This window comes from Tasmannia lanceolata, unplaced genomic scaffold (assembly GCF_043159265.1).
Source record: "Tasmannia lanceolata isolate RefF3 unplaced genomic scaffold, GAP_Taslan_0.1 ptg000006l, whole genome shotgun sequence".
Classification (NCBI taxonomy): Eukaryota; Viridiplantae; Streptophyta; class Magnoliopsida; order Canellales; family Winteraceae; genus Tasmannia; species Tasmannia lanceolata.
Window position 1 is genome coordinate 31390232 of NW_027518683.1, and position 13524 is coordinate 31403755.

The 13524-nt window shown below is 37.3% G+C and overlaps 1 protein-coding gene across 1 annotated transcript in view; it reads right to left on the reverse strand.

The window, feature by feature from the left end:
* Nucleotides 1–7721: 7721 nt before the first annotated feature.
* Nucleotides 7722–13524, reverse strand: part of LOC143878919 (uncharacterized) — a 40356-nt gene continuing 34553 nt past the window's right edge. Inside the window, exon 5 of the mRNA XM_077381135.1 lies at nucleotides 7722–7789. Within this exon, the coding sequence (XP_077237250.1) occupies nucleotides 7722–7789 (68 nt within the window). The remainder of the gene's footprint in view (nucleotides 7790–13524) is intronic.

Sequence of the window (13524 nt, forward strand, 5' to 3'; positions counted from 1 at the left end):
TGTGCTTCAATCTTCTTCTTCATTGTAAACTTGGCAACAAAGGGCGACGTATTTAAGACCCTTGGAGCTTGGACGCTCGGATTGTACAAGGCCAAAGGAACGTCATATTTAAGTTCCTTGGAAGATAGTGGATTCCTCAAGGAGACAAAACTTGAGAAGAGTGGAGTAGGTCTTGGGGTTAAGACCGAACCACTATAAATCTTCGCGTCTCTTGTGTGGTATTTATCTCTCTCACCCTCACTCTTATTTGTGCTTGCATTTATACACTTAGAATTGAGTGAGTAGTTAGCAATGATAATTAACTTGCTTATCTAGTACCTTGGTAATTAGCCCATTTAATCTTGTTAATTAAGTTTGCATGAGTCTTCCACCAAGTGTTTGATAAAAGGCCTAAAAGAAACCATTCATCTAATTCCTTTACCTTGCTGTGAGATTTACAATCTTTAATCAACCACCAAGTATTTTCATAGAAAGATTAAAAAAGGAATAATTAACTAGGATTTTCAAAAGCCATCTAACAAGTGTTTGACAAAAGTTCTAAGAGAGGATATTCATTTAAGATTTTGAAACTAATCTTACAAAATTTTTTAAAGAGGATAAATGTTTTTAAAGACACCCAATTCACCCCCCTTTTGGGTTACCTAGTGGGATTTCACTAAGACGTGGTATTTTATTAACCATTCTTACTATGTCGTAGTCCTATGGAATTGAACTCAAATTGGTTTATATGTATGTATTCTATAGTTATCACCCCTTGTTTGATAATATCTACACGTATGAGATGTTAAACCTTTATCTTAAAAGTCACTCAATTGGTGCCCTTAGACTTCTTAGTTTCTAAGATGGAGATAGTACATTCACCTTAATTAAAACACTTAACTATGTGGTCTTATGCCAACATCTCAACATGGAAAGATATATGTTTGTGTGATCTTCCTATCTAATATATACTTAGGGGAAGCAAAATTTGAAATGGTAAAATATAATATCACACTTAGGGGGAGCATGTGTTAAAAAATTGTGAATCATTTATGCTATGCTTGTTTATCATGATGAGCTAGACTGTGGCTATCATTTTATCATGATAAACCGACATTTGGAGAGTAAGTGTCATTGTAGCCCAATGGTTGAGTCTAACATGTCATCTTTTGGAAAATATATCCAAAAACCTTTGGAGTCTATGCAAGGACATCCCTTTGGATTCATTCATTGCATGATTCATTTTCAAAGGGAAAGCTTAAAGGTAAATTTGTCCTTAGTTACTTATCATATGATTCCTAATGTGGTTATCACCTCAATGATAAGTACACTCATTTGGAGCATGATTGCTCCATATGGGTTGTTCGGGCTTGTCTTGTGCTTTTATGTGTGTTTTAGAGTTTAAGACAAGAAGCTCATAGCCTAGGTCTTAGTGACATACTCTTCTAGGCTTTTTGACTTATCTTGGATGGTCTAATATGATATCATATATTCCAAGAATAAGTTTTGGTGGCCAAGTATTCCATTGTCATATCTTTGGCCTATTATGTCTTGTCATGCCTTAAATCTTAGGTTTATCTAAGGCCAATGAAAAATACTAAGGGGGAGAGCTAATTGTTGCTATCTTTATGTTTATATGGATCATTGTAAGATGCTTACATTATCCGTTCAAACATTTCCTCACTGATTATGCTAAAAATTGCATATCATTAGATTTTAAAAAAATAAAGGAGTTTAAATGATCTATCATTTTAAACAAAAGTTAAGACTTACATATTTTTCTAGATCTACATTTATAGGAGAAAATTATTCTTGCTAATCTTAATCTCTATGAATTTGAGTACTTATCATGTGTATTTCCACTTGGCTATCCATATATCCATGATAGAGCTCACTGTCATGCCATATATCCTAATAGTTAGTCATATTATGATCAAATGTCCATTTTCATGCATGATAATTTAAGATAATATTTTTAACTTGAAATATATATATTCTTGCTTATCATGATGAGTCTATAACTACACATCACCTCATGATAAGATTCTAATAAGAATTTCAAAAAAATGGGGCTTATCATGCTAAACTTTAAACTTGCTTGTTTTTCTATCATGATAAGTAAAATATAAGCTTTAACTTACAAATCTATTATTATATTATGGGTCATAGAGTAGATTAATATTGGATTTATACATATACTAGGATATACCCTAAAAATTTGAGCTAAAATTGGAATGTCTCTTTGTTTTTCCAACATAGGCTTGATTTATATTGGTTTATTCGTTTCCTATGTTGATATGCTCTTATCATGCAAATATACTTCGGATTATACTTTAATTTTAATTGGTAACTCATGATAAGCAGTTAGGGGGGAGCATCATATTCTCATTGTATATCTTGATGCTTTATATTCTGTGCTTAAATGCTTAATCCTTCCTTTTTGCTAATGCGAAAAGGGGAAGAATTTGTATAATTGATTAGATCCATTATCATATGCATTTTTGAACTATAACTTGTTAAATATAACTTATGCATATGTTGAGGGGGAGTGGTCACTATTATCTTCCTTATCTATCCTCATAAGAGGATCCTCCCACCACTCTAATCAATTTGATTTGTCATCATCAAAAAGGGGGAGACTGTAAGCCCAAGGGTTCACCCTCTTACCTTGTTTTGATGATTAACAAATTCAAATTGATTAGTTCTTTATGGACTAATAGTTTGCTTTGAGTGTTGTGCTATGGATAGGAAAGTCACAGGTCAATTCAGGCTAGCACCAACACACCATTGATGGCCTATGCTTGAAGATGAACCAACCAATAGACAAAGGAGCTAGAGCACACTTGGACAAACCATACCTTGAAGGATCTACCAAGGAGAAGCCCAACATCATCCACATCAAGCATTTGGACAATTAGGAAAAATCAATGAAGGCCAAAGCAGGAGGATCAACAAGCAATGCAAAGGACAAAGGAGCTTGAACCAAATGGTGGCATCATCCTTGGAAGGTGTCAAATAAAGAAGCTTAACTTTGAAGATCCCAAAGCAAGCCAAGCACCACATTGAAGATCAAATGAAGATTGGCTCAAGAGAAGTTCAAGAGAGTACTTAGAATGATAGTATGTATCACCTTTCTCTCTTGTGTTTTCTCTTGATCAAGGCACATCTTAAGATCCTAAAAATATATTTTTCAAAGAGACTAACACACCCTTTAAGGACTTAAATGGATAAGTGAAAGACCATGGTGGTGTACCAACATGTTGGGGCCCATATGGCATTCAACACAACATTGAACAAAACAGAGTTCCGAAGAAACAACCTGGACCAGCAACTAAATCCTATCAAAAATTGTTTAAATTATTTTCAAATATTTTTGAAAATATTTTTAACAGATAGCTCTCATTTTTCTCATATCCGTAGAGTACAAGAACGTCAAAATCCGACGAGAAATGAGGGAGATATGAGTTTTACAAGTTGGAAGCACATTGCTGGAAAACCAGTCTCCGAATTCCAAGAATTATTCTTAGAACACCGAGAAAACAACCAGGGACAAAAAAATATAGCCGTTGCAGCTACAACGGCTAGTGGACTTTTTGGCCCTAAAATTACCAGTTTGCCCCTGAAACGGCAATATTGAGTTGGGAACCTATATATACATGTCGTATAGTTTCAAAACATCTAGGAGAACATTTCCAACTCTAATTAAACCCTGGAAACACACTTGTAACTATTTTGGGTTAATTTATCTCACCAACCAAACTCATTGTGCCTTGATTTGTAAAAATCATTTGAGATTGGTTTAGGCTTAAACTTGTTTATCTTTGAGAGCACCCTTGGAGCTTTATTGTGCATTGTAGCCTACTTAGAGGCAAAGCTTATCATCTTCGAAAAGCGCTTAGATCTTGGCGGTGTAGGAGAGACAAAGAAAGGTGGAAGGGAATCTCGTGTTAATTCCCTTGGGTGAAAGGCTTAGTTCTCGGCAGTGTAGGCGAGACATTGTAAAGGTGGAAGGGCATCCTCATTTAATTTCCTTGGAGTGTAAAAGCCTAAGAGCCGGGTGTCGTGGAGGTCTCAATAGTAGAAATCCTCAAGTGTGACCTTGAGTAGAGTGGAGTAGGCCTTTGGCCGAACCACTATAAATCATAGTGTCACTTGTGTTGGTATTTCCCTTCCTCTCTCACCCTCTCACTCTGTTATTTGTACTTGCATTTTTACATAGTTAGAATTGAGTGAGTAGTTAGCACTTTGGTTTTGATTCAATATTTGTACCTTGCTAACTAGGCTATTAATCACCTAATTAAGTTTGCTAAATCAAAAGGGTTTTTGAACTTATATAAATTTATAATATTATTTAAGTTCAACTATTTTAAACTTAATTTAACAAGGGATAAGTCTTTGGTGAAATCTTATGAAAAGTTTTTAAAAGGCAAAAGTTTTTGTAAACATCCTATTCAGCCCCCCTCTAGGTTGCCAAACTAAGTCACTACTTGGATTTCACGGTCCCACCTCGTAGGAACCCTTAGAGCTCCTTTAGGAACACTTATGTCACATTATGTTGTAGGTCTTAGGGTGTCCTAGAGTTAGGAGTCCAGCCTCATCATGACCTTTTGTTATTGATAGCAACTAAGCCTTAGATTAGTTTCACTGGTCAATCCCTTTTTCCCTATAGGACAAGCCTAGTTAACCTAGGATATAGGGTCTAATTGCATTAGTCTAGGAGATGTTTTGTACTTAGATAGGACCATATAGCATCTTAGATGGAGTCCTAGGATTATAAAATCTACCCAACTTGAAATAAATAATTTCTCTAGAACTGTTGAAACGGTCTATCAAGTCTAGATTGGTGTCCTAGATGTCTTATGCATGTAGCTTAGTTTAGGCCACCGATCTACGTCGAATCTGATCCCAGTGAGGCTTGGGTACGTAGCCAACTTGGGTGTTTGGATGGCATTCCAAGTGTCAGATTTATTAAATAACCGCAAGTGCACGGATCGTGTAAATACGGGTCGAACTCAGGGAAGAGAAATCTAGTTGTCAATCATATTCTTGTACCGATTAGAATACTAGCTATGATATAATGTTGCCTGGAATGGACTCAGGATTTTCGTGGACTTGACCTCGGAGCCAACACTATATATAAGCGTAGATTCTAATCAATCTAAGAATCAAATTTAACTAAGATCTTTTTTATTTAAAATCCTAATTTAGGCAAAGTGTACCAAGGTTCTAATGATCTCTTTTAACTACTTATCTAATTTAATTAGAAAACCAAAATTCTAAGAGCCTAAGTTAATTGGAAAATTGCAAAAATAATTTGGAATAGTGTAAAAACCTTAATCCAATATAAAAGATTACTTAGGGTTAGAATCCACCTTGGGTTTGGATTAGATTGATTAATTTAAACAACTCTTGAATTGGGTTGAAATTTCGATTAGCTAGTCAATAAAGAATAAGATCAAAGGGATGTCATTCCTTATAAGTAATTAATCAAATCCACTCTCCAATTTACATTGATTATATAGAACTTTACATTTGTTAATCAACAATCATTCATACGAAAGAGGAAAGCCAATGGCATGAATGATTAGGATTTTTCAAACACAAAATCCTACACAATTTTTCAATTGAGTAGATTGATTTAATTATAAATATTTCTCCTTCTCCATGGCTTCAACTAAACCCTAAGTAATTAGGATTTAGCTATTCATGAAGAAGTGAAAAAAATAAAATAAAAGAGATAGATGGGAGAAGAATTGCCATATAGAACTTAAAAGGAAATGAAACAAAAGCAAATTACTTCTTCACTAACTTGAATTGAAACAAAATTACATCAAATTGAACTTAAAATAAATAACAAAAATTAAATAGAACTTAGTCTTTTTCTCCTCCAACTTTGGCCAAATCCTCCTCTTCAAGCTTTAGTGTCACCTTGGAATGAACGGTGGATGATTGATCCTTGGTTGAGAGTAGAAAAAAAAAGAGCATGAAAAAAAACAAGAAAACCTAAGAGAGAGAGAGAGAGAGCTTGAGAGTGGTAGAGAGAAAGAGAGAAGGAGAATTAGAGAATGTCGAGAACTCTTTGTTATTCTTTACACTAATATATGGAGGGAATCTCTATCTATTTACAAGCCCCAAGGAAGTTCACAAAAATAACTTGGCATCTTTGAAATTTTAGCAACTTCCACCTCGTATGTATAATTTCAGCAACTTCTAGCTTAACTTTGTAATTTTCAGCAACTTTTACTCTTCTCCTTACAATTTCAACAACTTTGTACCTTGTCTTGGTAATTTGGGCCATTTTTGTTGACTTTTTCCTCTTCTCTTACGTAGAAATGGGTGGGATTTTGGAAACTTTCTCTCCTTCATGGTGTGCCCCACCTATATTAAATGTGCAAACAAGTAAAACAAGTTAGTAAGTGGGTCCCATTTGCATTATATAATATATATAATACATGCTATTTTTGAATTCAAAACCGTGGGATGCTATTTTGAAACTTCAAGTGGGTCCCACAAATGCATGTGTATGCATTACAAAATTAGAAAATGCTATTCTTCTCCAAAGAAAAACGTGGGCTACTTTGGGTATCCAAAAACTTGCATGCTTTTATAATAAGTCCATGTGGGTCCCACTTCCTATTGCTTGGATTAGAAAATAATATTTTCTAACAAAATAGGAAATCCGAGTAGAGGACATTCTTGTTGTATGTGGCTCCAATATGGACTGTTGCCATATAAGTTAAACTTTCAATTCCAAAAAAAAATCCTTGTTGTCACTTTCCATTATAGCATTCTATTTCTATGGCAATACAAAGATGGGACCCACTTTTATCATCCGATTACCATCCAACTAGCAAGATGCATGCACATGTAAGTAATATGGATTACCACCATGCATGCACATGTGTGTTGGCTTTCTATTTTATCATCCGATCTATGTAAAGTAGTTGTAATCATATCATTCACGCCAAAATGGGTGGCCTTATATAGATGGGACCCACTCTTTAAATCACTTTCGTGGATTAATCTAAGCCGTTCAATTGATGGACCATGGTATAAATATAAGTTGTGTCATTTCCATGGAATAATTCTAACTGTCCAATTTGGTGGGTAGACCATCACATCTTGGGCCCATTCAAGCACAATTGACAAAGCTGCCCATCCATTTTAATTGATAATAACAGCCCATAACTTTCTAAATTGGTAATAGCTGGTTCCGTTCCACTTTCTATTGCACTTCTCTATTCAATGAGTCACTATGTAGAGACCTCATGTAGGGCCGAACCATCAAATCAGTGGGCCCCACTATAGGTTGGAATGATCCAAACCGATCAATTGATTAGCCTTAGTGTAAATGGGTTGTACCTCCCAATCTTTCCCTAGGATGATCCATACGATCCAATTATTGGGTTGATCCAAATCGTTCAAATGATGGGTCATCTTACAAAATAATCTCAATCATCCATTTTATGCATTACCAAGCAAATAGGTGCTGCCCCAAAACCATTTTCATAGGAGGATCTAAACCATCAAATTATTAGACCCCTGTGTGAATTGGTCGTGGCCCTACCATATTGATTTCTATGGGCTGATTTGAACCACTCAATCGACGGTCAACAAATGTGAATGAATTGTACTTTCAAAGCATTTCCAAAGGCCAATCCGAACCAACCAATTGATGGGCTATAAAATAATCCAAACCCTTCAAATGATGGTCAACAATGGTGCTAATCCTATGGTTGTTCTCACACTTGAGTTTTCCTTTGAACTTTCATCTTTTTAGCTCTATTTTTCGTGAAATTCGAGAATATCCCTGAAACATCAAAAATAAGGAAAACACATCAAATAGCACTGCTCTAAAAGTAAAAAGATAATCTTTTCCTACCTACAATTCACACATAAATGTGCTCATCACCAAGCACGAGTCGACCCTACACACACTTCAGTAGGGTTTTTAGGGTTTTATTTTGTTTACTTTATCATTTTTCAAACCCTAAATTAAATTGATTAAAATACTTAGGATTTCCTCAAAATTAGATTCTAGGAGAATTTTCACATATATTGAATCAAATCATTCTAAGAGAATCAAAAGACGGATCTAGGAATCACATCGAGATTAAATTTTAGGGTGCATGTCACGTAGATCACATCAAAAGAGTTTAAATGAGCATTTAAAAAAAAATTCAAGAGAGTTAACATTTGGAATTGAAGACCGGATTATCAGGCAAGAATGGTGCATGTGATGGTAATTCCACATACCTTCCATTATCGTAATCAGGTAAATAATCTAGACTTCTGGGATTGCAGAGCATTGCAGTGTTACTTATGGGTCCTAGGTCTCTTACCTAGGTGGCGACTCTGTTTTTTCTCTTTTGTGTGAAATTCAGATTGCTTTAGTAATCCCAAGTTCACAGAAAAGATGATTTATATCAATAATAAAAGGCACACGCCATTCGCATGGGTACGAGAGACCAAGAGAGGGAGGTGGGTCGCGCCCCACTTGCGAGATCGGGTTCAATAGACTGGCGACTCTCCTGGGGACCACCTAACTTCATTAAGATTTCAAAGGATAACTCATTTGGATTTATTTTAATTGGCTCATAAAAACTCTATTTTATATGCTTATGTCACTTTTTGATAGATTAGTTTGTATGTTTTGCTCTATTTTCTTATCACACTATACTGCAAACTAAATCTAACAAAACCTGAAGGCATCATAGATTGCGAGAACTTATTGCACACACTTACATCCAAATTCTTGCATATCACATGCACACACGTCCTATTTAGGAACCCGGAGTGTTATCTAGCATGGTTGACTAGGAGGTCATTGTAGACACCCTCATTTTGCTCCGCTTTAATCAACAAAGAAGTTAGTATTTTCCTATTGGTTTTTCAGTATTTTCCATCTTTGTGTCCATCTCTTACATTTTCTCAAATCTTTTCGGTCGTTTCCGTCGTATTTTGCATTTTTCCGCTTAGTGTTGGGAAGGGTTATTCGCAAGAATTCAAACAAGAGGGTCCACACATTGTTTGCAGCGGAGAGTTATGTTTTCAATGAAATCTAGCAATGGGAGAGGACCCGCTTTAAAATGATCAAGCATTGGATTTTCTTGGGCTTTGGTCAATGAGTAGAAACCACCATTCGACAATCACATGTGAGGCTCACTAAATCATTTCATAGAATTTGACCATGATGGTGGACCCACAATGATTTATTACATGGTGTAAATCTAGCATTGTGGTGCCGATATCGATTTGCATAGTGCTATAAGTGAAATTCCAAAGGGTGAGAATTTTGACTGATGTACATTGAGGCCAATTAATTAGGTGGCTCGGATCAGCCTACAAAAATGATTTGGGGAGCACAATCCATTTATGCCGCAGCCCATAAAACGGACAGTTCGGATTGTTCTACGGAGATGATTTATGGTACACAGCCAATTCACGTCGTGGCTCGTCTAATTGGACAGCTAGGATCGTCCTATAAAGGGGGATTTAGAGGGCGCAACTAAATCACATTGTAGCCCCTTAATCGAACAGTTTCGATCGTTCTAGGGAGATGATTAGGGGGGCGTGGCTGATTGTGCACCATGGCCCGTCAAAGTGAATGGTTCAAATCAGCCTATGGAAATGGCTTTGGATGTGTAACCAATCTACCCCATGGCCTAGCAAATGGATAGTTTGGATCATTACATGGAAATGATTTGGGGCGCCACCCTATTTATAGTGTGACCCATTGTGGACCCCGATCCGAGAGAGGCGGGGGGACGGCTCCCCACGAAAGTTTCTAGATCATCCACGTGAAGGAGAGCTCCACCAAGGAACTCTCGAAATAGTGCCCCTCACAGAACGAGTGATGATGTAAAGTGAGATACCTCTCGATTCGGGGACTAGCCTGGATTCGAGGCGTACCTTAAACAAAGAAAGAGTCGCCATCCAAGGAAGTAGGCCCTGGATCCCATGCTGTGCTCTGTCGCAACAGATAACCAGAGATACAAAAGGTCCGTGCCTGATGACGAATGGGGAAGGGGTTAGGCGCCCCCAATTCGCCTAAGTGCAAGCACCTGGTCTCTTATGCCATTTATTATTAACTTTGAAGAGTTTTGGGCGAAAATCATGCGAAATGGGAATGAATATCCCAGAGATAACGTCTAGCTAATCATGCATGTCTCGGAGATAAATAAGAAGCGCACACAAAAGAAATGAAAGACATGTCACCTAAGAATAGCTAGGTTATGAGTGTCATGCCTAATTGGTGTCTAAGTTATGATGGGCAAACACATGCATGCTAAAGCTAAAGGTATAGGGTCTGTACATGAAAGTAAGAAAACACAGCAAAACATACCATATGACAAACCCTAGACTCTAATGCGATACTTGACTAGGACCAAGATGGCCATCCATCCTGGCTGCACTACGTATCCCGGCCTCAGGAAGAATCAGAGTCAACGTAGTTCGGCGACCTATGCTAAACTACAATGCCTAACCCTCTAGTACCGCTATCCTAGACTCGATCAACTAGACCTGACTAGTTTTTTAAAGCTTCTTGCCCCATTACTTAAGTTCAAGTGAATGGTAATTTTTAGGACTCCCTATATGCCCTGACTAATGCAAGTGGACCCTACACCCTATGTGTGACTAGGCTGTGCGTCCTAAGGAAAACCATGGGCTATCTAAGTGCGTTCTAGTCTAGCCATCGGCTCGACTAAGTGTCTAACCGACCACGACTCGAGGCCTCCTAACTCTGAGGACACTCACACGACAAGACTCAGCATATCTGTAAGCCCAAGGGTCTACTCTCCTATCTTGTTTTGATGATTCTAAACATAATTGATTGTGTTTTTGAATACTAATCAATTTGCTTTGAAGTGTTGTGTTTGAGATAGGATTGATCATTGAAGAAACCAACACACAACATGGTCATGCTTGGAGATATCCCATACAAGAGTCAAAGGAGCTAAGTGAAGCTCACCTCATCTCTCAAGCAAGCAAACACAAGATGGAAGATCAATTGAAGACCAAGACTAAAAAGAAGTTGAAAGCTACATAGGTATCATTGTACATCCTTTCTCTTTAGATTTTCAAGTCAAGGCAAAACGTTTTTCAAAGTGTTTTCAACTTGGTTTTCAAAGAACACTTAAGAACTTAAAATGCATTAGTGAATGGTTATGTGGTGGACCAACATGTTGGGACCCTCATAAACATTCCAAAATAACCATAGGAGTTGAGTTCCAAAAGCTAAAAATCAAACAAGCAATAAAAATCAAAAACTGCGGATTTTTAGGCTTCTCGGAACTCCGAGAATTTTTCTCGGAGCTCCGAGCTCGGAACTCCGAGAATTCCCTCGGAACTCCGAGAGTTCCCTCGGAACTCCGAGAAAAGGTCCAGTAGCATCTGGACATTTTCTCGGAACTCCGAGAAAATTTCTCGGAACTCCGAGAAATGGTCCAGTAGAAATTTTATTTCTTCTGGCCGTTGTCTCGGAACTCCGAGAATTCTCGGAACTCCGAGAATGGTTCTCGGAACTCCGAGAACCTTGCGACAGCTCAAAAAAGAGCCGTTGGGTTTTGAATTAAAATTTGTTTTTTGTTATCTACACCCCCAAACGGTCATATTTTGAGGAGAGACTATTTATACAATATCTAGAGGATTATTTCCTCTCTCTTGATTTTTGAAAAACCCTCTTAAGCACTCAAGCAAACTTGCAACCCTTTCAAGCTTAAGATTTTTGGTTTTTCCCAAACTTGCCTTTCACTTGTGAACCTATTGAGTTTGGATTTAGAGCTATCACTTGCAATCTTTGTTGAAGAGCAATCAAGGAACTACAAAGGGCATCAAGCTTTCAAGAAGAAGCCAAGCTATCAAATCTTCCATATCTTGTATAGGTGGCTAGGGCATTCCTTTTTTAATTCCCTAGAGAGCAACCGCTTAGAACTCGGCGGAGAAGGAGAGTCTTTGTAAAGGTGTAAGGGCATCCTTGTTTAATATCCCTTGGAATTGTAACCGCCTCGGAGCCGGGCATCGTGGAGGTCTCCAATAGTGGAATCCCTCAAGTGCGACCTTGAGTAGAGTGGAGTAGGCCGTTGGCCGAACCACTATATATCGGTGTGTCATTTCTCACTCTTGCATTTCCATTATTGTTTTGGTTTGGCATTTCACTTTGTTCTTTCAATTATATTTGCACTAACCAAATATTTAATTAAGTAAAGAAAAATTCCAATTAGGGTTTATAGATAATTCTCAAAAGGCCTAATATTGAGTTAAATTCAATTCACCCCCCCTCTTGAGTATTTCAATTGGTATCAGAGCCTCGTCTCTAATTTTTAGAAAACCCTAACCGGTCTAGAGTAAAGATTCTAAAATGGCAAACTACCCTCAACACCATGAAGGTTATTCAAACACTAGGCCACCCTATTTTGATGGAACAAACTATGGTTTTTGGAAAACCAAAATGAAAATCTTTTTAACCCAAGACTATCAAATGTGGAGAGCAATTAATAATGAATACATCTTACCCACAAGAAATTTAAATGATTGGACCGAAGCCGAACAACAAGCTTCGAATTATAATGCCAAAGCCATGAATTCTCTTATTTGTGCTCTATCTCCCGGAGAATTCAATAGAGTATCAAATTTGAATTCGGCTAAGGAAATTTGGGACACTTTAGAAGTCACCCATGAGGGAACCAATCAAGTAAAAGAATCTAAAATGAACCATCTCTTTCGGCAATACGAACTCTTTCAAATGACATCCGATGAAACAATTGCCGACATGTACACTAGATTCACCAATCTTGTAAATGGATTAAGGGGTCTTGGAAAATAATTTTCCAATAGAGATTTAGTGACTAAAATCCTTAGGTCCTTACCTTTGTCTTGGGAATCCAAAACCTCCGCAATCACCGAAGCCAAGGACATGAACACATTGAACCTAGATGAACTAATAGGGTCCTTGATCACCCATGAAATGATTTTCAAAACAAAAGCACCCGAAATCGAAACTAAAATCGAAAAAGGAAAAGGAATTGCTTTTGCTTGTAATGTAGGTGAAAATGAGGATGCAAAAGAAGACATGGAAGATGAAGTTGCCCTCCTAACAAGAAGGATCAAATTCTTGCAAAGGAACATGAGAGGGATGAGAAATAGAAGGACAAACCCTCCATTCAAGAAGAAAGAAGAACTCGGTGATGGATCTTCTCAACCACGATGTTACGGTTGCAAGAAGCTTGGACACATTCGCCCGGATTGTCCACTCAACAATGAACCCACTTCAAACAACCGCTTCAAGAGAAGAGAAGGCAAGAAAGGAATGACCGCCACGTGGGATGAAGAAATTGAAAGCGAAGGCGAACAAAATGATGGCGAAGATTGCTTGATAGCAAGGAACGTATGCTTCATGGCCTCAACAAACGACAACAATGAGGTAAACACTTTAAATGATGTTATTGTTTTAAAAGAAGTTCTTGATTCCCTATAAAATGCAAATGATGAACTTGAAATTCAATTTGATAAAATTGCATCTCTTGAAAATTCTCTTGCTAACAT